At 41.3% G+C, this 24783-nt stretch overlaps 1 protein-coding gene across 3 annotated transcripts; it reads right to left on the bottom strand.

Moving 5' to 3' along the window:
- Positions 1-891: 891 nt before the first annotated feature.
- Positions 892-22645, bottom strand: G3BP1 (G3BP stress granule assembly factor 1). 3 transcript variants are annotated; one of them, XM_065849070.2, is made up of 12 exons: positions 22490-22645; positions 9867-9980; positions 8829-8910; positions 8376-8549; positions 7483-7573; positions 6906-6999; positions 6327-6531; positions 5459-5560; positions 4740-4851; positions 4201-4326; positions 3983-4113; positions 892-3434 (listed from the first exon to the last, which is right to left on the bottom strand). In XM_065849070.2, exons 2-12 carry the CDS (start codon positions 9959-9961, stop codon positions 3228-3230), a joined length of 1419 nt encoding a protein of 472 aa, XP_065705142.1. In that variant the 5' UTR covers positions 9962-9980; positions 22490-22645; the 3' UTR covers positions 892-3227. The 3 variants fall into 3 exon arrangements, with proteins under 3 accessions (XP_065705142.1, XP_065705143.1, XP_065705141.1); XM_065849071.2 differs by having other exon boundaries at positions 3983-4092; positions 6327-6534; XM_065849069.2 differs by having other exon boundaries at positions 6327-6534.
- Between the last annotated feature and the right edge of the window lie 2138 nt (positions 22646-24783).

Here is a 24783-nt window from a genome sequence, read left to right on the forward strand (position 1 = left end):
CACAAATTTCACTTCATCTTTACAGAACAGCCCCATGCAAGTCAGGTGGTACTTAGAAGTACTCCCAGAGGAGTTTCAGCCTGCATAAGGGGAGAACTAAGCCTACTTAACTGTGCAATGCCCTTAACCAAAGAAAACGCAGCAAAGGCAGCATGGCTTCCAGTTCTGGTTCGGGTGGTATGAAATACTACTGTAAATGAAACAGTCTTATTTCTGCTTGTCATACACTATTGAAGTCAGAAGCCAGATCACACAAGTCTGCTCTCAGAAGGCCAGGCCATTAAGGTATCACAAAAGGCTGTTCCCGATACTGTTTGTGTGTCTTGCATAGGTGCTATAGCAGCCTGTGACACGTCTGACCAACTTTTCTCTGCTTCCCAATCTCCACAGAGCACTGGGACATCCAAGAGCACTTCAGCAAACTCCACATCACTCTTGATTAAAGGAGAGGTGCTAACATGGAGACACAGTCCTATTCATTTGAGACTTCCATGTGGCCTTTGTTTCCAGAAAGAGTTCCATCACCTTGGTTGGAGGTTAACCTCCTTGTAGCCGTCCTAGCTCAGTGCAGCCAGCCAAGGCAAATCAAATCGTGACTTCTTCATAGTCATCTTCACCATGAACGCATGCAAGGCCTTGAAGACCTTCAGCAAGAGACACCGAGGCCTTAACAGCACAGTCAATGCAGAAATCAGAAGGCCTTGAGGCTACTAGAAAGTTTAAACAAGAAAGCCAACATGACAACATTTTAAAGCAGGTCTTTTCAGTAAACTTTGCTATTAGCTAGTCCCAGAACCAAAATGCAAATACTGTCAACTCTGCATTTTTTCAAGATGCCGTCAACATAACTGGCTTTTGAAAAGTATTTCTTAACAAGACATTCCAAGAAAATTTTATGTAAATATTTTATTTTGCCTGTCATCTTGGACAAGAACATAACTTTCTGGGTCTTTCATTATTGAACATATTGAGAGTATGATTCATACGAAAACAAGCATACACTTCACCTTATAGGCTTTGAAATTCTTCACTGACATTCCTCAGCTCTTTCTCAAGCCAATGAGCCAGAACTGTCCAAACTCCCACTACAGAGATGGTGTTTCAAGCTTCCGGGTGCTCTTCCAGATTTGGTTAAGAGCTACAAAAGCTTCCATTAATAGCACTTTGTTTACTCTAAAGTGCAACCTCTTACTGCAGTTTTGGATTTAACATCAAAACCAGCAGAAACCCAACAAGTGAGAAGAAAAAAAAGTCACAAAGAGTCAAAGACTTCCATTGCACACCTTCACTTCATGGTCATTCCTGATACAGAGAATGCAGAAGGATTTTTCACTTTTTAGAAAAATACCAGTTACCACCACAAGAGGAAGCAGTACGTATTTCCAGCACGCTGGCTGTGAGAGCACATACCACAGCTACTGCTGTCACACTCAGCTCCCATCTGATCCATCAAGATATTTTAGTTTTCAGGAACAGATCGTAAGCAAGTCAATCTGAGAAACATTCATAAGGAGGGAAGGGACAAATAGCGTAACACAACTCTGAAGATGAAGCTAAAATAGAACAGAAACCAAAACTCTGACATTTAGCATAACCAGGCTCGACCATTAGGTTTGGCAAGTAAAAGGCAAAAGTGACTGTGTTGGAACAGGTAATACCTACCTGCCCTTTGAACAAGGGCAGCTTTGCTCCAGCTTTAAAGCAAGCAAATGGCAAGAGATAGTGCGTATGCACAACAGTTACGTTAATAAATCAAGAAAACAAATGATGAACCCTCACACATACAAGAAAACTTACTAAGCAGCTCTTTCATATTACTGAGAGCTCTGAAGGTCTGGTGTAGACTCAAAACTCTCATTTTCATATCACAGAATTAATGCTGCTTTGTGCAGTACAATCTTACAAGATCTGACTGAAATTACCCAGCTTTGTATTTTATTTTGTTTCATCTTTCGGAGGCAATGGAGAACATTGAACACGTTTCTTAACACCAGGACAGACAGGTATCTTCTGCGCTTCCGACAAAAATGCCACCCATCCACTCCAGGTCTGGCAGAAGCAGCGGATGAAATTAATGCCCGAACTGCAAAAATAACTATTACATACAGTCGTTTGAACTGTAAAACATGTGACAGAAGTACTTCTGCTTCAGTTCTACTTCTGTGACATCTGTCATGGGGTTTGCCTGGCCTCAAAATTATTAAATTCTGCATCCAAAAAGTACTTGTTTTCAATTATTCCAGTGTAGCCAAACTGATGAACAAGTGTTAAAAACTTCAGCTATAACCACTTCTACACCTCATAAACCTAGTGACTGAAAAACCTCTTCACCTTGGAAAAACTCCAACATACTCTTGACTTGATAAAGCAAATCTAGACCTTTTTTATTTTCATTTTTTAAACAATTTGCCAAGACTGGAATGAGAGATAAATAGAAGGCACAACAATTTTGCTTTTTTTATACAAATACAAACTAAACATGAAAAAAACCTCCCTATTTCAATAAAAAATTTCACAAGTTCAGGAAAAGTGTTTTAAGAGTCAAGTTCTAGACATTTAAAACCTATCCCACAATCCAAAATTTCAAAGTGGTAAAACAGTAGTTCGAATTCCTTTCCTTGATCATGTATCAAAAGAAAATATTCTACAGATACCCATTATTCCACTTTTACAGTGCCACAAAGAGAAAGGTGAATGTCAATTTTTCAAGTGGCAATATCTCCAGACCAGAGGATGTTTGTATGACCCTCAAAGGATAAATCGATAGAGTTTTGTTTTTCTGCCCTTGAAATTCTTGCCAAGTACTATGTTTTCCTACAGGCTCTTGAACGCATGCATGTGAAATATTATTCCACTGACTGAAATGCACCCAAATTCGGTAGAAAGGGGGAAGAAAAAAGAAAAAGAAAAATCAAGAGACATTCCTTTAGGAAAGACCACTGGTACCAAAAAAATCCAGTCCGTAAGTTTGAGGTGAACAAGAAAATTCAGTTCTTTTCTTTTTAAAATCCACTTTTCCTAAGAGGTTGTTCCACAAAGCTGGAATCTGGGACAAGGACTAGAAAAAAATAATCACAAAACCATAACACAAACAAAAAGGGGCCAAAATAGTATCAAACGTAGCAGTCTATAACAGGCTAGGGCCACATTCCAAGATACCCAAGGCTGAAATTCACAAATCTGCAGGAAAAAGGGTTTGCGCCACCATGTCAACATCCGTGATGCATTCACTGGCGTTGCCCGATCCCCCTTCCAGCTCCAAATCCTGGCTTCTGGGACATTCCTCCACGCGGAGGCCCTCGAATCCCACCTCCCAGCCCCCCACGAGTGCCTCCAGGTCCACGTGGTCTGTTATCTCTGCGGTCACCCTCCCTGGCAGCTCGTGTTTTCTTCTCCTCCACGTTCAGGCGCACTTCTCCCCTGAACATGATGGGCTGCAACAAAAGCAGAAAAGGTATTTTCATTAATGACTCCTCAGTAACTCTTCAATTGTTGCTACAACAACCTTGTCTCATATCCTCCTCTCCGTGAAAGCAAATTAAAGTGTTTTATTGTTGGTTACTTGAAAATGGCAACAGTCAAACTATGCATCCAGTCTTGTGCTTCACTGTAGAAGATATAGAAGATGATGTGAAAGAGTAGCACTGAAAAGCAATCTGGGGCTTAACATGGAGCATTTTGACACCTTTTAGAAAAGGAACTGAACTATTAACAGTAACCTGCTTTCATGAATACATGGCAATTCACAGTCTGCCACCATGCGGAGTCCTAGTTCATTTTTCTTATGGTATGAAAACGTCAGATCCCCTCTGCACAAGTCTTGGTAGCAGGAGAGAAAGACATCCCACTTACTGTAAGATGCTTAAGAAAGGGGCCAAGGGATGAAGAAAGGGACCAGAAAGAACCTTTTCTTGTTAGAGTAATCAGAAGAACATCACCAGTTATTCACAGACCAAAAACCACTGACTAGATATTTATTTACCCTGCTGCTAAGGATCTTCTGAACTGGTTCAGGATCATCAAACACCACAAACCCAAAATTAGGGAGCTTTCCACCACTGTTGATACGGAGTTCAACAACATTGCCATAGCCTGCAAGAGAAAAGCCAAGTTCTTGGGTCATACATTAGAATGCTCTGTTGACCACGCTTGTGGCTCCAACCCCCAAGCCCCAAGAGTACAGCAAAGCAACTAACTTACTTTGGAAAAAGTCTTTAAGTTCAGATTTATCCACATCGTGAGGAAGGTTCCCAACAAATAACTGATGACTGTCCGGGTATCTCACAATCCGTCTAGTTTCCACATCACCTTGTTCACCCTCACGAACTTGAACAGAACAGTAAAATTTGTTTAAGAATGGCCAGTCCCCACAAATAATTTACAAAAAAACCAAAATGCAAGCCATGGTCAGAATTAGCACCTTATAAGTCAGAATTCACACTGTTTATCCATTCATATATGTAAAAGGTAAGCATTATACCCTAACAAATTTGTAACTGCCTGCTTTGCATCACCTGACTGAAGCTAAACATGTGAGTAGAAACCTAGATACTTCAACAAAATGCTAGTAAAATTCAGCTCTAAAGTTTGCTGGACATTCAGGCCAAGATCATCTAAAATAACCATACCCACAAGAATAGAAATCATTGACTTACTAACTAAAATAATGAGATTTTTCTTAAAAGGTTTAATCATCAGTTTGCAGAAAACAACAGTTTACTGTTTGTTGCTTCTCTTACTTGGTCTAGGACCCCTCTGTGGTGGGATGCTTGTTCGCTGCTCTCTCACTCGCTGATCCCTCTGAGGTCTCTGAGGTGGGGTCTGAGATTCAGGCTTTGCCTCAGGGCGGGGCTGTAAAAATTCAACAAGTTAGGAGGAAAGAATCAAACGTAACAGTAGAGTTCAGCTTTTAAGAGCTCACTATCAAGTTGTTGATAAAGTAACTTGGAAATAAAGGAAAAAAAAAATCATAGTTCTTTCCAACTGTGACCAAAATGCATGTTAGTTCAAGTGGGCAAACGTCACTTGATTAAGAATTTCAAAGTTGGCTCATCCACAGTTAAATACAATAAAGAACCTGCCCAAAGTGCAGCTGCAGTTACACAGCTGGATTGTATTGCACAAACTCATTCATGACAAAACCTCATTCATGGACAGTGGAAAAAATTAGAGAAGTTGCCTCTTCTGTTAAGAGGGTGCAATCATTTTACATAGCAGTTACATCCAGCACTTGCATGAACATTCTCTGGTTTTCCCCCACGAGAAACAACTTTTTCAACCCAAAAGCCATGCAATAACATTTTTTTTATTAAGTCCATCATGAAACACTGAATATGAAAGTCTTCAGAGTCTCTGAAAATTCAGATTGTAAGCAAGTAGATTTCACCATATTTTGCCCCACCTCAGTTTAGTGTCAGTCAATTTAACAGTTAGGCTTCTTTAGGTTCTGGACTCCTACCTGCGAGACTGGTACTTTCACAACATGAGGTGGTATTCCCGATACTGGAACAGCTCCACTGGGAGGGAGGTTCTTACTGGTTACTGATGCCCAGGAAAACGTCTAAAAAAAAAAATTGTAACTCAACTCCAGACACTTTTATTCTTCTGAAACATTACTGATAGTACCATTAACAGACACAAGATAATAGTAACAAATTACTATGTGTACTTGAAATTCTGGATCCAGTCACTGAGTGTTTCCCCACAATTCCCTTCGAATCTTTTCAATTTAAAAGACAGTGTAACAGCCATGGAGTCACAACTCCACCCTATTACTAAATTCTACATAGAGTTGAAATAGAACACAGCAGTGGCTTAAGACCAAGGATCACATCGAGGTTAACTAAAGTACTGGTTTCCTGAACACTCATTTGCCCGCTTTTGCCTCCCTTAACACTGAAGAGTGACAAAAATCCCCAGGTAGAAGTCACATTTCACCCATTTTCCCAATTCAGCATGTTGGTTGCAGTCTGTTCAGAATTCCAGCACCTTTGTTTATAAATGAAGAATCTGAGTCTGGCTGCTGTCACAGTTTCCACACCTACCAAACATACAAAGCCTTACCTTAACTCTGCATATGTTAACCAATTAGTTACCAGCTAGAATTTCAACTACTGTTATTGTATAGTAACTAATGGGAAGGATGCCAACTGGTGATGAGAAGAGCAATTTGGGCAGGGGGGAAATTACAAAGCATTTAAAACACTTCTAATTCCAGATATTTTTCCTCTTGCCATAGAGGGGATCATGATCTGTAAAACAACAAGAGTGTAAAACATACTGATGAAACCACCACATCATAGAAAAGAACCATCCACTGTCATTACCCTGGAGTCCTCTTGCACTGCAGGAGCTGGATCAGCCGGAGCTGGGGAAGGACTCTTTTCCACAGTTTCTTCTGGAGCCGACTCCTCTAATACTGGCTCAGATTTTTCCTCCTGTGCCTCTGGTTCAGGCTCCTGTTCAGCTTCTGGCTCCGGCTCAGGTTCTGCCTCTGCAGCTGTCTCTTCCAGGTGTTCCTCAATGTCATTGCTACTAACACCACAAAGAGAAAAAGAGGTGGTATCATATCTCATTCTATTACTGGGCTATAAGAAACACTATTTGTCCGCTATAGAAATTGGGCACATTACAATGAAGAACACAGCAAATCTGTTTAAATAAGGCCACATTGCACAAGCATGCAAGTTTCATGTTGCTACACTACAGAGCAGAAAAGCATTACATCTACTGAAATCTCAAAGTCTCTGCATTCAGCCTAACAGCACTTTGTTTTCAACTGCCCAATAAACAAATCTTTTGATCATCAAAGAGGAAAATACTAAGTAATAATACATTTGTTTGACCTGTTCTACAAGCAGTCTGTATTGCACAATATCCGACTTCACCTAATAAGATATTATTACCTGACAGTCTGCTCGTAATAAGCACCAGTATCATCAGGAACAGCCTCAGGCGTCTGCTGTCTTTCCTCAGGTTCTTCCCCTTCCTCCTCTGATTCTAAACGAAGTTAGAAAAGGAAAAAAAAACACATCACACATATATTTAGTACTTGGTTCAAAGCACAACATCTTCCACAACATGCAGGTGAAGTCCACTGAAGAGCACAGAGGAAGCACTATCATGATGCTACAGACATCTCCTTATGCTTCTGCAATCACTCGGGGTACTCACTTTTGACCAAGTTCAAACAATATGTTCCAAACACTTCAGAGAAGCAGATTTATAGCCTACAAATCTGACTGCAACTGCTAAAATAAGCTTTACAATTCTTTTAATAGAAAAATAATACACCAAAAAAATAACAATCATCTGCATGTCACAGCTCCTTGCTGCAGTGCAAGGAAACTACTGGCAAAGAAAAAACCTACAAGAACAAAGCTTAATGTTGATCTGCCTTCTCCAGCAAGAACATTTCCTCTGGTCTTGGAATGGAGTGTTATTACAGATCCAGAAACAAATACAAAAAGTCCTGCTACTTACCCTCTGGAGGCTCAGTGTCAGAGTCACCAAAAACCTCATCTTGATAGCGGAAGATATCATTGTGGACATAAAACTTGTTTGCAACAGAACCCTAGAAGCAAATCAAAGGGAGGAACCAATTTAATTACTTCAATTGCAGCAACACAAAAACTGAAATAATGGGAAAACAAGAACAGATGAGGTAAGTCATCCTTCCCACATAAGATTTCCTCCTTCAAACTTTCCTCCTTCAGCAAAATGTATGTTATCTAGAGGAAAATACAAAAGATACTTGACTTGCTAGTATAATGCAACAATAGGAAACGATGATATTAGTTCTTTTAATTCCAATAGCTCACAACACTGAAAAAGGAGGAGTGAGAACTTTCTGGGGTCTAAATTATCCAAGCCAAACTGAAAAATAGGTGGAAAAAAAGGATTGAAAGATCACTTATTGTCAATTATGTGAACTGTTTTGTTCAAAAAAGGTTTCTTTTGAAAAGCCAGCTCAAGTGCTAAGTCGGTGCTTCATACAACAAGTCTGGAACCCATGTTTTCAAATGGTAAGAAGCATTTTCCTGTTTCTAAGAGTTCTTTTCAGTAAGAGGACTAGTGCTAGGAAGGCAAATCAAAGATAAAACAACTTTAAGACTCATAAGAAAAAATGTGCATTGCACATACCTAGTAGCCAAAAGTTCAGATATTTAAAACTGTAATTATGATAGTCAAGGTTAATACACAACCATACAGAAGTAGTGTAATTTCCTGATGAATTTGTAGAACATTACTGCTGAATTTTCTGGTAAACTACCTTCCCAGTCTAACCCTTCAGATTCCACACTGAACCAGACAGGTCTCATGAATCCTGATGTATAAGCAGCACTACAATAAGCCCAGCACTCAACACAGCATACCTCGGGTGCAAGTACAAATGTTTGCATGAATCTGCGCACGGGCTGCATGTTATTGGAGAGCTCTCCCATCACCTGGACTACAACACCATCATTGAGAGTAGCATGGGCATCTACATGACGAATCTTTGTGTGGCAATCCTTGAAGTTTAATGACAGCACCTTCTTGTGGATATCCTGTGAAACAACAGTACACATTATACTGCAGAATCCATTTCTGCTAAGTTAGCTCTCAAAGAAAGAAAAAACATAAAACACTATTTCAGAATATAATCTCTAACTCTGGAGAGAAAGCTGGGCAGCATGCCCTTTAAGTTTGCTTAGCAAGCAATTTTACATCATGAACTTTATTAAAGGAAGCATATTTTGGACAAAGAGATGAATCACAGACATCTGTCTCTTCTCAACCAGAGGTGAGAAAACAGAAGGAAAGAACAGTAAGGTTTAAGCACTTACAGATTGCCCATAGACTGCATCAGCTGGTTTTCCATTGGAATCCAAGCCACCATGGACATAGGAAGAGTTCTTTCCATAAAACCTGTTGGAAAGATGTATTTTAACACTAAGCTTTGTTATGTAAGAACATTGAGCCTCTACATTAAAGTGCACTATGAATATAATACTCTCAAGCAAGTCTTCCCTCTGAACTATTGGAATATAATCAAACGATTCCACAATCCTGTTAGTGATTTGAGGGTAGAGGGTTTTGCCGGAAAAGAAAAATGCAAAGTTCTCCTGTGTAAGCTGTAGTATTCAGATGTCAGACAGCCAAGCACTAACAGCCAATACCAGAGTCTCATAAGAGCCAGATAATCTAACCTCATTCTCTCCTTTCTGTACAACATCCCTAAAGCAACACAGTACCCTGAACACCCAGGATGCCAAAGGCTTCCCCGCAAGTTCTCGCAAAGAGCAACAGTACTTTTTTGTTAATCTACAGTAAAGAAAGTACTGCAGGTAAATCTTCCATTTTGTAACTGAGGGATTACAGGTTAAATTATCATAAGCCATCATGGGACTGCATTCTGCCAGCAGATAAAAGATTAGAACCAAATTCCACTGTAAACTTTCCTCTGTCCCAAATGGACGATGTCAGCTGTCCACCGAAGTGCAAAAATACTCTGAGTAAGCATTTCTGAGTTTGGAAAAAGGAAGGTTTCAGAAATGGTTTGTCTAGCTAATCAAAGCACAGCAAAACAGTGTATCTTCAAAAATGAGCTTAGTTCTAGAAATGTAGGATACCTGTTAAATCCAACAGGACCAATTTGTTTAGATAACAGGTTGTAGTTTACTGCACATTCATAACTTGTTCTGATTTTCCTCTCAGAAAGAGCTGCCAGTATGACTTAAATATACAAGCATACACCATTTTCAATGTTACTCCCCTATTCACAGGAGCAAGGCAGGACACGGCAATAAGTTCATTCACCAATTTTAACACATAAATTAAGAAATACACACAAACACAGATCATGAAGTGAAGCAGAGCTTTACCTGTGCAAGTAGTCAGGTGCTTGGTTCAGCAGAGTATAGTACTGCCTCACGAATTCCCGCCCGACCAGCAGGGGACTTGGCTTCTCCATCACCATTTCTTTGGTCAACTGAAAACTATAGAGAAATCAAAAGCTTCATAAAACATGAGCATTTCATATTGCTGTTCACATACACATAGCATAATCACAGTGGAAAGCACACAACAAAACTCATTAGCAGTTCTGCCAGAGTAAACGGTTCAACTGATGCATTTTCAGTCTGTCTTTGGTGCTGAGAAGACCTTTGGGTACCAAACCAGTGGTGGGAGAGGCTGCATGGCCAAGGGAGATCATCTCATAACATGTCAGCATTTAATCATCCTTCACACCCTCAGTAAAAAGCAGGCAGCAAGCAAGCACAGTTCTTGAAGAGGATTTGCTAAGTGGCTAAGTCATTCGCAGTCGATCCAAGTTCTACTTACCTCACTTGACTTCACAATCGGAATTAAAAGTCAGATGTTCCAAGGCAAAGCCTATGCTAGTGTATTAGGGGCATTTTTAAAAGGTCAGAACAAGTCCAATCTATTTTTATCAGCAGCACAGCACTCCTTGCTTGGGAGTGACAAATGCTGTAGAAGAATATCGTTATATTAAAATTACTATGCTACAAACAAATGCATCCTGCTCTTCCCTTGCTTCCACCAAACTTACCAAGTCACTTCTCACTTAAATCCAGAAGACCAACCAAATGAAACATACCACCCATACCTAGGTCCAGGGACAAATCAACCTAGGTACTTTCCACCTAATTTCCATGGATTTGTAAGTCACAAAAAGAAAGCCTTTGCAGGTAGGTTGTACAACATGTATTTTCAGTCCAGATCAGTCAAAACCAAAGCAGATTCCTATGTTTCTTTGCTTTCAAATACTCACACACACTGTTCAAACTCATACAAAAAAGACTGAAACCAGTAGGGATAAACACTGATACCAGAGCATGTTCTTGCTACATAATACAGAAACAAGAGTAGATTTTTCTGCTTCATACTCAGTTATACCAATAGGTAGCAGAATAGGTGTTTAGTAGACAGCTTTGCTGTTGATGTATCACAGACTATGTATGATAACTAATTTTCCTGCAACTATTCAGGCCCCATAGTGCTGACAATAAAGAGCTAGTGAAAGTACTATCTGCAGTGAGTCAAGCAGATGGTCACCAAAAGGACATTAAAAGACCACATGTAGCAACTGAAAACTTTCTCCCCATTACTGACCCCCAATCCCTTCCCCCACACACCACTTTCCTAAACACATGGTATTTAAATTCAATATGCATATACTTCAGATGTGTTGTGCAAATCAAAACTAACTTTGATCCTCTAAAAAGCAATTTGGGTCAAAATAACTAGCCCTCTAGCAGAGACTAATTCAGATAGAGTCTGCAAAGTTCAGACCCAGGCAGTTAACATTAGGACAAGCTTTCTCTTGTCACTGTTTCTAGCAGCATCCTGTATCCTGGGTGAACAGAGTAGCCCACAACTATCATCTGAGCAGTGTAAGAGGAAAAGAAAAATAGATTGCAGCCCATATACTTGTACTAAGCCTTGTTCCAAATTCATCCAAGGATCTTGTTTGACACTTTCATTATACTTGCTGAATTTCAGAGAAGTAGTCTTTCAAATGCTAAGAACTGACACCAGACTAGAGCTTCAAGAAACAGCAATGACCTACCAGGTTAGTGTTGTGACAGTTTCAAAAGCACACTGTATACAGGCCTGCAAAGGAAGCTACAGCCACACTGCTGGATGTACCAGAAACGCAAACCAGAAGCTTCAAACCCCAAAGAGAATAACGTACAAAAAAAGACAATATGGGAGCTGGTATTTTGGATAAATCTAAGTCTATATCAACCAGGCAAATTCCTTGTGTCTCAAATTGTGGTCTGACAAGACTCTAATGAAAACACACAAGGCAATGTTTAACCACACTGGCAAAACAGCAGCTAACATATTTGAGGATGTGATAACACCTAAATTCCCAGCAATGGTCCACATACACTGCATCCAGCTTAGATGGAGATACAGTACACAAGTTTCTACCCTGGCAGGTAAGCAGTTCAAAGTCTGAAACAGAAGACATAACTAGAATGTTATTACTATGACAACAATAATTGCTAGTTTTTCATACATTGATGTGTTTTGCTCTGCTTTTATCACAACTACACACGTACACTTTTTTCACTTTGAGTTTAAAAATAAAATACGTGCAAAGTTTACCCACTGAAGTTTTTTTAAATGCACTTTTTCTAAGTTTAAACACAGGGGAGAAAGATCTGACACACGAGTGCCTTCTCTTTTAGTAAGAAGTGTATCACCACCACACAAGGCAATGTTATTTACATGGTAACCTGCAGAAAGGATACGGCCAAATATCACCTTGAACTGAAAAAGGCTCCTCAATACACTCAGAAGCTTCCATTTGTTTGAAGATGTTTTCAAGAGTTAACTGTGCAGAAAGAAGGTGATAGTCCCATGGTTGGCTCTGGCCCACAGGAACTGCTCAGAGTCTGTAGACCACTTTCATTTTAGGAAGTTCCCAGTATCTGTGGTTTTGAAGAAGCCTTTGAATTGTAAGAATAACATACTACAGATACCAATGTCCAAGGCCCAGGACAGTCTGAAGTGACAAAAACCTCAAAGATACAAACATGTTTGCCTTCTAGTGCATGTGAAATTACATCCCCACAAAATATTATCAAACAGTAAGAAAAAAACATCACAGGTAAAGTAAGGCCAAATTGTGGGTACCACTACCCATTTCCTCATTTAACTTTGTTTCCTGCCAAGCACCCATGAAGCTTTATCACTACAAGGAGCATGACAACCCTAAAGCAGTGGGACTAGAAACAGCAGACAGACAAGACCTGTGCTTTTAGATTCAGTCAGCTTAACTGACAAAGTAACACCTAATTCCTCCACATCAGTTAAACTTGCCTCTGTGCTGCTAGTTCACATTTAGAGAGTCTGACCACATCCCCCAAGATCACTGTTTGGAGTAAGACAAGAGCTCTATATAAAGACCATACACATGTTGCTTATTCATTTTTTTAGGGGGGAAGGCGTGTAGGAAGGGTGGGGAAGGTGCAGAGCATGCATTTAATTTGTGAAGACTAGTTTCCCCTGGAATTCAAGCTTATTCCTACAGATGTCAAAAGGCAGGTTTCCTACTCAATTCTGTTAAGTGCTAAATCATGCTCTTCTGAGAAATTTTTTCAATTGCTTCTAGAATATGGATGTACAAAGCTTGACATCCTCTCAATGGTAAACTGTTACCTGTATGTAGCACTCAAATCTCAACAGTTCATGCACCAAAAGCTCTTTCAGATTTCTCTTCTTCAGCGAGAGCCCTCACCTGTATTAACCCACTAGCACATGGGATCAATGCTGTTCTGAGCCGTGCCAACACTGTACTGAAGACACCCTGAAAGTAAAGTGGCTTGTGCTGATTGTGGCTGTCACATTCACATGATAAAAATAACACTAAAATCAGAGGACTTCCCTACTGCTAAGGGTAAAAAAAAATTATCAGAACTAACTTTTAAAATGGAAAGAGGAATAGAACACCCAGTTTTCATTAAGTGGATCTGAAAATAAATGGGAAAAACCTTTACATGACCTAATCACAGGACAACAATCTGGTTTTACTCCTCCTGCACCTGCTGCTACACTGCCAGTTGCCATCTGTTCTTGTTGTCAGCCAGCACAACCTGAATGACAGGAGCCAAGCACCTCCAAAGAGAATATTTCCTCCCTACCACTCATGAGCAATTCACTACTCCACTATTCCTTAAGAATAATTGCAAATACTCTATACTGCATTACTACTGCACAGAGCATAACAGAACCAAATGCTTGAATGTCACTACATTACTCCTGAGAGAAGCTTATCTATATACCTTCCTGTCACTTGTGATAATGAAGAAAGGGTAAAAATTGACAGGAAAAGCTGAAAAATCAGATAATTGAAGATTCATTCAAACATGCATTCATATTACTCCATATAGGTAAAACAAATTGGATAATTCAAATTACAACAAATACATTAGAGCAATTCTGCAACATAACTGAGCCCTTTTCTTAAGCCAAGAGACTTACAGGAGGACAAATACCTCCTTTACAGTGGTTATCACCTGGCTGATGGAAAATTCCACCATCTGTTACAATGCTCCTACTTGACAGAAAATCAATGCCAGGCACTGAATTTCTACAGTACGGTTATGTAAATTAGAGCCATTTATGTAAATTCAGTGTTAGCAAATTCAGATTTAGGTCCACAGAAATCATTAGCATATTAGTGTTCAGAAAAATGGACTCAAAGAACACCTAACAGCTAGCATTGTTAGTATTCTCTCAAGCTGCTACACAGTGAAAGTGAACTAAACTTCGCTGTCTCAATTTTTTTTTTTATTTCTAAAGCAGACAAGGAGTTTAGTCTGAATCTTTTTCTACTAGACTTCCAACACAAAAAGCCCTCTCTTTAGTGTACATCAGACAATGTTCAGACTCTCAGGACAACCAGTGACTGCAGAACCCACTTAGTTTGATGTAACAAGCCAGAGGATCAGATGCCACTGAAATAAAACGTGTAAGTCAGAAAATCCCAAACTTCACTTCCTAAAGTGTGTGGCAATTTTAAACACCTCCTGTCAAGAAAAATGTCAGTAGTAATGGAAATACAAATTAAAATTTACATCAAAGCATATTCTAAACAGGCCACAGTTTGTTTTTACCATCATCCTTAGGCCTTTGTTCTCTGCCATCTTCACTTCCATATTTTTGACTTGCATTTCAATACAAGAAACATTTTCAAAAAATCCAAAGTTACTACAAGGTATTATAGTTCTGTTTGACTGGAATATTACACAGCATATCCAGAGAAAAACTCACAGCAGTTCACACACTCTTTTGGCTATTTGTGTGCTACAAAGTGATTCCTTTGGTATGAGATTCCTGAGCATGTCTACAAATTGATAGTTTACAGGATACCAAATATTCATGTCATGCCTCCATTCTTTTAATTACAGGTTTAACTAAGGTATTCTCACAGCTGTTACACTGTTTCCAACAACCTAATCAGCTTCTATGAAACATAATTTACATCTTTCATTTCTGCAACTTAACTATACAAAAGCAACTCTGACAGTACAATTAATGTGTTACCCACATGAAGATATTTTTCCCCCTCTAAACCAGAAGGTCAAACTTTTTATACAACTCTACTCTCTAATTTTGGTACCAAGTCCTTAAAATAAAAAGGCTTTATGAAAACTTCAGAAACACTGAGAATCTCACATGGAAAAAGATGTGTCCGTATCTAAGCACATCCCACTGCAAAGCTGGCAGACAACAAGTTTGCTAGACATTAAAGGTCTGGTCAATAGTTAATAGGATTGCGTAATTAAGTATCATTTAGGATTTTTTCAAGTTGCTTAGCAACAGGTGAGCATGTTCAAATCCACAAACCATTTATCTATATGGAATAACCAGCACTAGAAGCAGTTATTACTGCTGCTTTGGAGAAGAAAAAAATTAGTACAAACAAAAACATGAAGAAAACTCCTAATATGCCTCCAAAGGCATGATCTAGATTAAAAGTTAAACAACAGAAACAAAACAATTTAGCTAATTCCAACTCTCCATACATTTTACATTACTAACATCTGCTAGTGCTACTAACTAAAAAAAAAAGTAGTCCCTGTATGAAGTACAATATGAAATATTAGAGTGAACAACAAAACCCAAACAAACTAAACTTGCATCACTAGGCAAGTTCCAGTTACCATGTCAGCTGGGGATTTATGGCCTTATACCAGCTTGCTCAAGTAGGAAGAATAATGTAAACCTCTTGAAAGAAATGCATATTTAAACCACCACAAGATATCAGATAAAACAAGAAGGGTATCTCAGATCTTGGTGTAAGACAGCTTTAAACTGAGGAAAACAAAAAGAGACCTAGTTGTTGACCCCAAGCCTAAATTACAAAGTGCCAAAAAAGCACCTCAAATCGACAGGTAACACAAGTCGCAGAACACCGATCTTTAAAAAGCAGGTCTCAATACTTGCCTCCCACTGGATGCAGAAGCAGACAGTGTCACTGGGAACAGCATCACGACAATGCAGCCTGTATTTTATGCATCAGTCAGAGACAGTTCACCTTTACTGTATTTTGACAGATTTGGAAGGAAATTAATGCCTGAAATCAGATATCTTAAAGGCAGCACTATTCCACAAGAGGCAAGATACTTGTAATTCAGAGCCTGAAAGCTAAGTGACAGGATAACTTATTCAATGAAATATTTGAAAATAAAATTGGAACAGGTTGTGAGGTTACCTGCACTCAACTCTTACTAGTATCTCCTGGAAACACTAAGACAGGCCACAAGAAATATGTATTCACTAGGAACTTCCAGAAGCAGGTACTCCCCAGCCAAGATCAGAGCAGTGCTAAGTGCTAGACATATGCAAAGGAGCCTTTATCAATAATCTTCAAAACCAACACCTAACAAAATGTGGATCTGGATCCTCAAACTTACCACAGCTGTTTCTCCACTCACTACAGCAAGTAGCATCTACTGTGTGGCAACCACGCAACCTACAGAGACAGGCAGTGGGGTACTCAAGGTGTTCCAAGGAGCTGGATCCTACCAAAAAAATAATCACGCAGCAACCAGAATGCTGCATCCTTGGGCAAACAGTTTTCTCCGTACTTAATTATCCTCATGTTGGAGAAAGGCAGAGCAACACCTGAACTCGTTTCTGAAGCTTCAAGACATACCAATGAGGAATGGTATAGAGAAGCTAGAGTTACACCAACAGATCAATAAGAAAAAAACAAATTAGAAGCTTAACTATTTTCTAATCAAAGTATCCAAGGAATCAATCCAAATTTAAGCACAAGAAAACAGCTTTCATTACAAGATTAAAAAAATAATTCAGAATTACATTCAACACTGCTCATGTTAGTACTGAAAAACCTCTCTGCTTGCCAGTGGCAGATGGGAAGCCTTACTCAGCAGCAATGCACAGCCCTTCAAACACTGCAAGAATACAAATAAACAAACCATGAATTGCTGCAGAAGAGCTGTCATTCTAGAAGTCTGCCTGTGTTTTTGCTAATAAACCCAAGTGTGATCCACGAGTTGATGGATACCACAGAGTCTGTCAGTTTGTAGACAAAATTCAGTGCTTCTTGTACTGCTCAGTTCTGTCAAGCAAGAGAGAAGGCAAAAAATACTAGATATTGTTCCTGCAGCTAGGAGCATAAAGGTCCATCTACCATCCAAAAACAAACAGCAAATAAGGTCCTGTTTAAAAGGGGAAAAAAAAATCTGACCTGGAAGAATCTTAAAAATTTGGGATTAAAGGTAAGCGATATCACAAGAATTTCTCACCAACTTGTTCTTCTTGGATTCTCCCCTGAAAATGTTTAGCCTTCCCCAAGTGCTGGGTCTATTTTGGTGTGGGTTTAGGGTTTGTTTTTTTTTTTTTAATTTTTTTTATTCCTTTTTAAAGCTGTCTCTACTGGCTTCCAGTTTTCTACTTTATCACACATCACTTCTACTCAGCAACACAAACACTAGCCATACAAACAGAAAATAGCATTTCTGCAAAAGCAGCATAAGCATTTTCATCCTTGCTTAGAATTAGCAGCAAGGAACAGGTTTTATTGTAAGTTAATGTTTGTAACAGCTGCCATGTGCCCACGACCCAGCAAGTGTCACCTTTCAGTAGCCAAATAGCTGGAGTTCCTCTTTAGGTTGCAGCTCAGGTATTTAGCACTACCTTTAAGAAAGTTCTGCTGTACTGTGTCACAGGAAAAAAATACTCAAACTTAGAAGATACATACCCAAGTTACTTCATATGTTACAAACATATGAGTTTCACATGCAGTTCATTACTTACTTTTGTTTCAATGATGTACACTACAGATTTATGATAAGGGAAGTGAAATGCTTGTCTTCTCAGATGTCTCAACATGGCTTTGCATCTCTCAACAAGTCACTAGAAGTTCCCTACTCATTACATAAAGGAGATAGAGAGTAAGCAAGGTGGAAGCTCTAGAACACACAAATTTAAGTACCCATTACTTAAACTTTATTGCCTTAAACCAAAATATACCAAAGCACTAAATTAGACATCTTAATCTCTTATAATTCTAAATGCCCAAAAGGCAAGAGAGCCCTGGACCTATACCTACTCTGGTAAACTTCTCCTGTGACAGGACTCCATCATGAAAAATAGACTTGCAGTCTCAGAAGTACAACCTGAAGCTAAATCACTATTTGGGCATTTTTCATGAGACAGCTTCACCTGCAGTATGTCTTGCCATCCAGGTCAGTCAATACTTTTATTTTTAAAGCACATATAGACAGTTTGATCATCCTCCAACAAAGGCTGCCCCAAGACAGTCACAGTAGCCTGTACATGCACAAACTCCTATGTGCACTTCCAGAAGTAAAGTTCTCAACTGCTGAGAAGTTGTAACCAGGTATGTTAGGTAAACAGCTACAAAATGAATGGAACATGCCCTATTCCCTCTCCTTTACATACTAAAACAGTTCAGGGAGTTGCTCATATTCTCCTTCAGTTTGATAGAGAAAAGCTGGAAATAATCTTGCAAATGAAAAAAAGTTAAGCGAGGCTAATGGAGAGGGACATGCTGTAACATTAGGCTCAAAGTAGATCATCTTAGTCTAAGTAGTAGTAACACTTCATCTCATCACAAAAAGACAGCTATGCTGCATTTAGCATTACAGAAAAAACTGGCCCTTGTAATTTGACAGAAGTCCAAAATGAACTCCTCTTGAAAAACTGAGTTCTCTCAGAACTCAAAGTCTTGAGAATTCACAGAAATATTTCTACACTCTTTAATATTCCTAAATTAGATTATCCTAAATGGACTTTTCCCCACACCTGGGTGAAGGAATTTCATTTCCAACTGGACCTATTCCAACCTCATTTTCCCTACAATTAGAAGTAATGTTTTTCTGTAAAATTACATTTTAACCATGCAAATTCCACGCCAAAGGGTGGTAGGATAAGTGCTGGTCCAAATGGTTTGTTTACTCATTTTTTTAAATGAAAAATAACAATCAGGTTTATGCCTATACTGCTCTTCAGACTGCTTCATTATGAAGTAGCTTCTTAAACTCTATGATTTTGCCATTAGAACAGGTTTTGTTTTGACATCCAAGAGCTGCTCCAACAACTCGAAGTTGGCAGCAGGTCCAGTCTTCTCTTAGGTCTGAAATTTTTCCATTTGGCTCCACTGCAGTTTCTTAATGTAAAAAGCAAAAGTTACTCATAAGCAGTCAGAAGAGGCAGATTAGAACACCTAGCTACACAGACATTGCACTGAAATTCAAGCTCATTCCCCAGGATTAAAATTTAACAAAATATTTTCTGCATGCCAAGCAGCAGTTCCTGTAAATAGACTCAACTCTTTCACCTCTACCCATTTTAGCCAGGCAAGACACTGAATTTTCACTCATAGCCTGGATCCCAGCACTAAGGGCTGATCTGTCATGGCTTTGTTACATTGTTACTTAAAACAGAAAGTCAGCCTAATACCAATCATAAGCAAAAAGAGAAAACAGTACAGGGCAATGCAAAAGAAAGCAGAAAATGGCCACCAGCATTTTAAAATGCAGTATTTCACATCTGCCTCAGCAAGGAATCAGGTCCATAGCATTATTTGCACATAACTGACAGCTCATAATCTTCTAGCTCTTAAAAGTTGTACTCCATCAGCTATGTCTTTCTGGAAGAGGTCCAGATCTAATATTGCAAAACTAGGACCTCAGACAAGTATAATATTCACTGCCTGCAAAGTTTTAGTGATTATTTTAGAGTTGCTGAAGATCAGGCTTTTTTCCTTTTTTTTCTAAATTACTCAATGAGGTAGGAGGAGATTATCAAGTCTATTAGCAGTTTCAGCAAGAAGTTAATAATTACTTCAACTCTGGAGATTTTATACAGGCACCTGTAAAAAAGTATCCTGTACACAGAACTATTGTTTTCACTTTTTGTTTGTTTCAAGCACAGCAGACCACAGCCAGCCTACCAACCAGCACCACCCCACTACAGCCCTGCTCCACTGCTATTTCCTCTTCGATTCTTCACTCATCACATTAGCCAAAGAAGTCCAAGCAAAACGAGGTCCAAGTTCTAATGTTTTCTAACCCAAATAGGCCATTTATGCTAATCTTATAAGTGCTCTCTCAACAGGCACTATTATTATGAACATCAATATCAAGATGTTCTTATAGTAACACCATCTTTGCTTTTACTTTAATTAAAAGTTGTTCCTCTGTATATATTCACCATACAATTTGCAAAGCAAAAACCACTAGCTTTCTGAAACAAAGAACATGCATAAATGTTTCATACTTAAAATTAAAATATTTAAACTTAAGAGTATCAGTTTTATTGAACTTATTGCTACTGTTGTGCTCGCAGCAAAATGAACAGTAGAGCAGTGGTCTTATATAATCACAGTACAAACAACTCTTATTGTGTATTTTTGTTCCTTCTTAGACTCCAAATGTGAAGAATACCTACAAAAGGATCCCGATGTTTACACTTCACCATCATACACAAAGGAAATCTTGTCCACCAGGTCCCCTACCTTACATTTAACTGTGTTCTCTGGCCTTCAACTTAAGGTGTTCACACCTGGAAGAATACATCATCACAAAAAAAGGAGGTTGCCTAATTCATATAAGTCAAGAACTGGAGATCCCTGTTTAGCATCTGATGGTTACATCATTTAAAAAAAGATTTTAAGAAAAGATTTACACTTAAAAATAAGATACACAATTACAAAGGTTCCAATGTTGATTTGATTCTAACAGGTTTTGTACAATGACACTTGCTACCAAGTTTTAACACAGCCTTTCAGGCAAACTACTCCGTGGAACATGTGATGCTACTAAAAAAGTTGTGAGATCATCATCATAAAGATGCTCTGTGACTATTAGGATACAAGACCTTAGGCACATAAACACTTAGTGCTAAGCTTCACTTTAGCTATATGTTCCAACCACTAAGCTTTTTTTTGCCTTTTTTTTTTTTTAAAGCCAGACTCACAACTTCACAACAACAAGTTTACTGACAGAGGTACCTCAGGAAAAGGTGAGCTCAGTTCACAGGATGTGAACATCCTCCCACCAATATCACAGAACTACCTCTTTAGTAAAATCATTATTCTTTACAGAAAGCGAATAAGAGAAGTTTCACTTGGTCAATAGAAAGATTTCAGAAAAGGTTTGAAATGCAGTTTTTGTCTGTCAGCTTCTGCACTCCCTTCTCTTTACACCACCAATCTAGAAAGTCTTGTTAGCTAAAAACAATCCAACACGCACACACCACATTTGATTTACGGCACCTGGAAGCATTAGCTTTCAGAGCTTGATAGCAGTGCCCACATTTCCTAAAGCTGTCACTTCTGACTGTGAGAGCATAGGCCAGACAAAAATAGTATCCACTGGAAACATGGCGGCTTGCTGCAAACGCTGCTGTCAGCCTATTGTGAAAACAAAAAATCACATTTTCTTTGTAAAGAATACTTACTCTATACATGCAAACCTTAACAAAAAAGGTCACCGGGTAAGCCTGTTAAGAATTAATAACACATTAGTACATCCAGATCAAGAATTAAAATATGTATGGCATTCTTCTCTGTGTTTTTCGGCCAGCAAGTTTATCTACAGCCTTACAAGAGGCTGGAAAGTTTTCATAAAAGCACTGCTTTGCATTTAAATCTTGGCTTAATCTTGGATCCAGCCAAGGTCATGCGGTAAGTCAAGGTAAGATGCCTACTCTCCTTCTGCTCGAATTGCAACTCCCTTCATCTATAAAGTCAGAATAAGGGAGACACCTACGATCTAATACACTGGTAGGATGACCTCGCTGCGTAAGCACCCAGCGTTACTCCCTCCATCTGCAACTATTGAAAGGGGCTATTTCAGCTACCCGCCAGGCTTTGGCTCGTCTCATACCTAGCGTCCAGCTCCCAAAAAAAACCACGCAAAAAACAACAATAAAAAAACCCGGATAAAACCCACCACAGTCTGTAAAGCCGAGAACAAAGCTCCCAGCTCTACATTTCCACTCACACAATGAAGGCCCGCGAACAGCCACCCCTCACCCCCCTCACACCCCGCAAATAACGCTCCCTTCCTCAGTACCCGCTGCCCGAGCAACACCGGTGGACCCCAGCCCGCCTCGGAAGTCTCTGAGGCCGCCACGGGACCAGGAGGTTCCTCCCGCCTGCGGGCCCCGCTCCAGAGCCCCACAAGGGGCTGTGAAAGCCCGTCCCCGGGCTCGGACGGGAGAGCGCTCATCACAAAGCAACACCGGGTCCGGGAAGGCCGCGCACGCGGGACTGGGGCAGCAGGAACGCGGGGGCGCAACGGCAGCCCTCTCCCCCCACAGACCGAGGTCCACCAAGGGGAAGGGAGAGGTGGGGGGGGGGGGCACCTCAGGCAAGGCCCGGTGCGTGCGGCCCGCAGGCGTCCCCAGGAGAACGCGACCCCACCAGGGGCTCCCGCCCGCTCCCCCTGCGGTCGCGGGCCCTCCCCCTCACCTGCGGGCGGAGCGGGACAAGAGCGAGAGGCGTCGCTTCAACACAGGCCTGCCCGGCGGACGAGAGGCACCTCACGCAACGGCGTGCTCTGCCGCCGGCTAAATATATCCGGCGCGCAGCCTACCCCAGCGGGAGACGGCTGAGCCAATCAGAGAACGGCGTTTGCCTTCACTCGGATGCTAGTTGGTCCGCAGCGGGAAAAGCAGCGGGCGGAGAGCTGAGGGGCAGCTCAGCCTACCAACCATGCGGCCTGGCTCTGCGGGACAGTGAAAGTGATCGACACTTAGCAGAACCAATGGGCGGTGGCGCTCCCGCTGTCGGGGTGGGATTAGACCTGATGGATTTCTCTGTAGCCAATAGGACGACGGTACCCGCGCTACCAGGAGCGAAGGGCGGGTAGGCCTGACGCCGTAGTGTGGTTGAGCCGCACGGCAGCGCCCTTGAGAAGGTGCTGGTAAACCCCGTTATAGATCGGGGCGGCCCCCTCTGTGCGGCGCAGAGCGCGGCGGCCAATGAGAGAGCGCGGCGGGTCCTGACGGACAGGCCACCTCCAGCGTTCTTAAAGGGACAGGCAGCCCGCCACGAGGGGCGGTGTTCCGCGCCCAGCACCACCCCCTGCTGGAGGGAAGGGGACGGTGCCCAACATGGCGGCCGCGTGGCCTGGCGGGCCATGCTGCTGCCTCCGCAAATACGGGGCAGCCAATCTCCGGCCCCCCATGGGGGGTCTGCAGGCCCGAAACAGCGAACAGGCCGTGGGCTCCCTCTTGATGGCAGCGCCTCCTCCAGCCTGTCACAGCCTCACATGCACCGCGGGTGCTCACTGAGCATGAGGCCGAGGCAGCCACAGTCCTGGCAGAACTGATCAACTGACCTGAGAGAAATCACCGGTGGGGGTGGATTAAAGGAGCTTTTCACACGACAGGACTCCCGTGCAGACTGCAGCTGAGGCCACCTCCACCTCCACCAGGAACAAGCCCAGCTGCTCACGCAAGGTGCAAGATGGTGGTCACCATCTCCAGGCTAGAGAAACACGGGCTGGCTTCTCCTGCCCATCCCCAGGATGCTCATGAGGCTGCTTTTCCTTCACAACTTCTGAGCAGAGCAGACAGATGGATCATCTGCCCCAGAGGAAAGACAAGCCAAGCAAGAACATTTTCTAACCCACTTTGCAATGTCTGAGTGGCCCTGCAAAGGAGGAGAAAGGCTTTGAGGGTCACAGATCCTTCCTCGCCAGCAGGTGCTGGTGCAGGAAGCCCGAGGAGAGCGGGGGGGCAGGACTCAGTCTGCTCGAGCCAGCCAGTTCCCAGAAGGCCATGGCTTTCCATTTGTTTGTGTCACATCCCATCCCAAATGTATGACACAAAGCAGTCAGAGATGTATATCACCCTATAAAAGTGACTTCCTTCCCCACCACCACCACATCCCTGCATGCTGCCTAAATCCCCCTGGCTATGCCTTGCAGCTAGAGATACAGTCAGTGGACTGGCACAGGGCCATGCTTACCATTAATATCCTTCCCCACACACACCCCAGCTATTTATAGACTAAGCCACATTGCAGTCTGCCAGTTCATAAATCAGTAGCACAGACTTTTGCGAAGTTTAACATGAGACCAGTGACCCAACACTAGAGCCGTCCAAAATAAACTCTGCCATGGGGACCCCAGGCACCTCTTCCCAGAGCAACAGAGGAATGGGTAATGCCTCTTTTATAAAAATGTCAGTAGAACAAAAGGTCCCTATGAGCATTAAAACGAATGGCTTCACTCCACCCATGCAACAGAAGGAAAGGCATTTGCATCATAGAATCATAGAACAGTTTGGGTTGGATGGGACCTTCAAAGGCCACCTAGTCCAGCCCCCTGCAGTGAGAAGGGACCAACACAACTGGAGCATCAGAGCATAGGACGTTGGTCCCAAGGATAAGGAGGTGCAAGTGAAACATCAGACTCACTTGTTACTCCAAAAGCACTCTGGAGATAAAAGAGAATGTGCAATAACAAGATCCATAAACCTATCTAGAACAAGGAGAATTGCTTTTAATGTTGTTTACAGCCACTCAGCATCACTTCTCTTATCTCTGCCCTAAAACTTAGCCAGGGCCATGTCAGACACAAGACACTAGGAAGCTTGAAGATGTGTCCCATCTTAGAGAGAGCAGTGTCATCAGCCTAGCTAGAATACTGCAGGATGTGAAACCATTCTGCTTAGTGTTCCTGGCAGGGGCTCAGCCTCTTCAGTATCAGCTCAGTGCGAGGAGAAGGGTTAGCCAAGGCCAGCCAACATCCCAGGATG

Source organism: Patagioenas fasciata, chromosome 14, assembly GCF_037038585.1.
Source record: "Patagioenas fasciata isolate bPatFas1 chromosome 14, bPatFas1.hap1, whole genome shotgun sequence".
Taxonomy (NCBI): Eukaryota; Metazoa; Chordata; class Aves; order Columbiformes; family Columbidae; genus Patagioenas; species Patagioenas fasciata.

Coding starts and splice junctions, on each gene's coding strand:
- G3BP1 (XM_065849069.2), bottom strand. CDS start 9,961: ATGGTGATGGAGAAGCCAAGTCCCCTGCTGGTCGGGCGGGAATTCGTG. Junction 4,114..4,200: donor ACTTAAAGACTTTTTCCAAA/GTAAGTTAGTTG, acceptor GTATGACCCAAG/AACTTGGCTTTTCTCTTGCA. Junction 3,435..3,982: donor AGAAGATCCTTAGCAGCAGG/GTAAATAAATAT, acceptor CTTTTGTTGCAG/CCCATCATGTTCAGGGGAGA.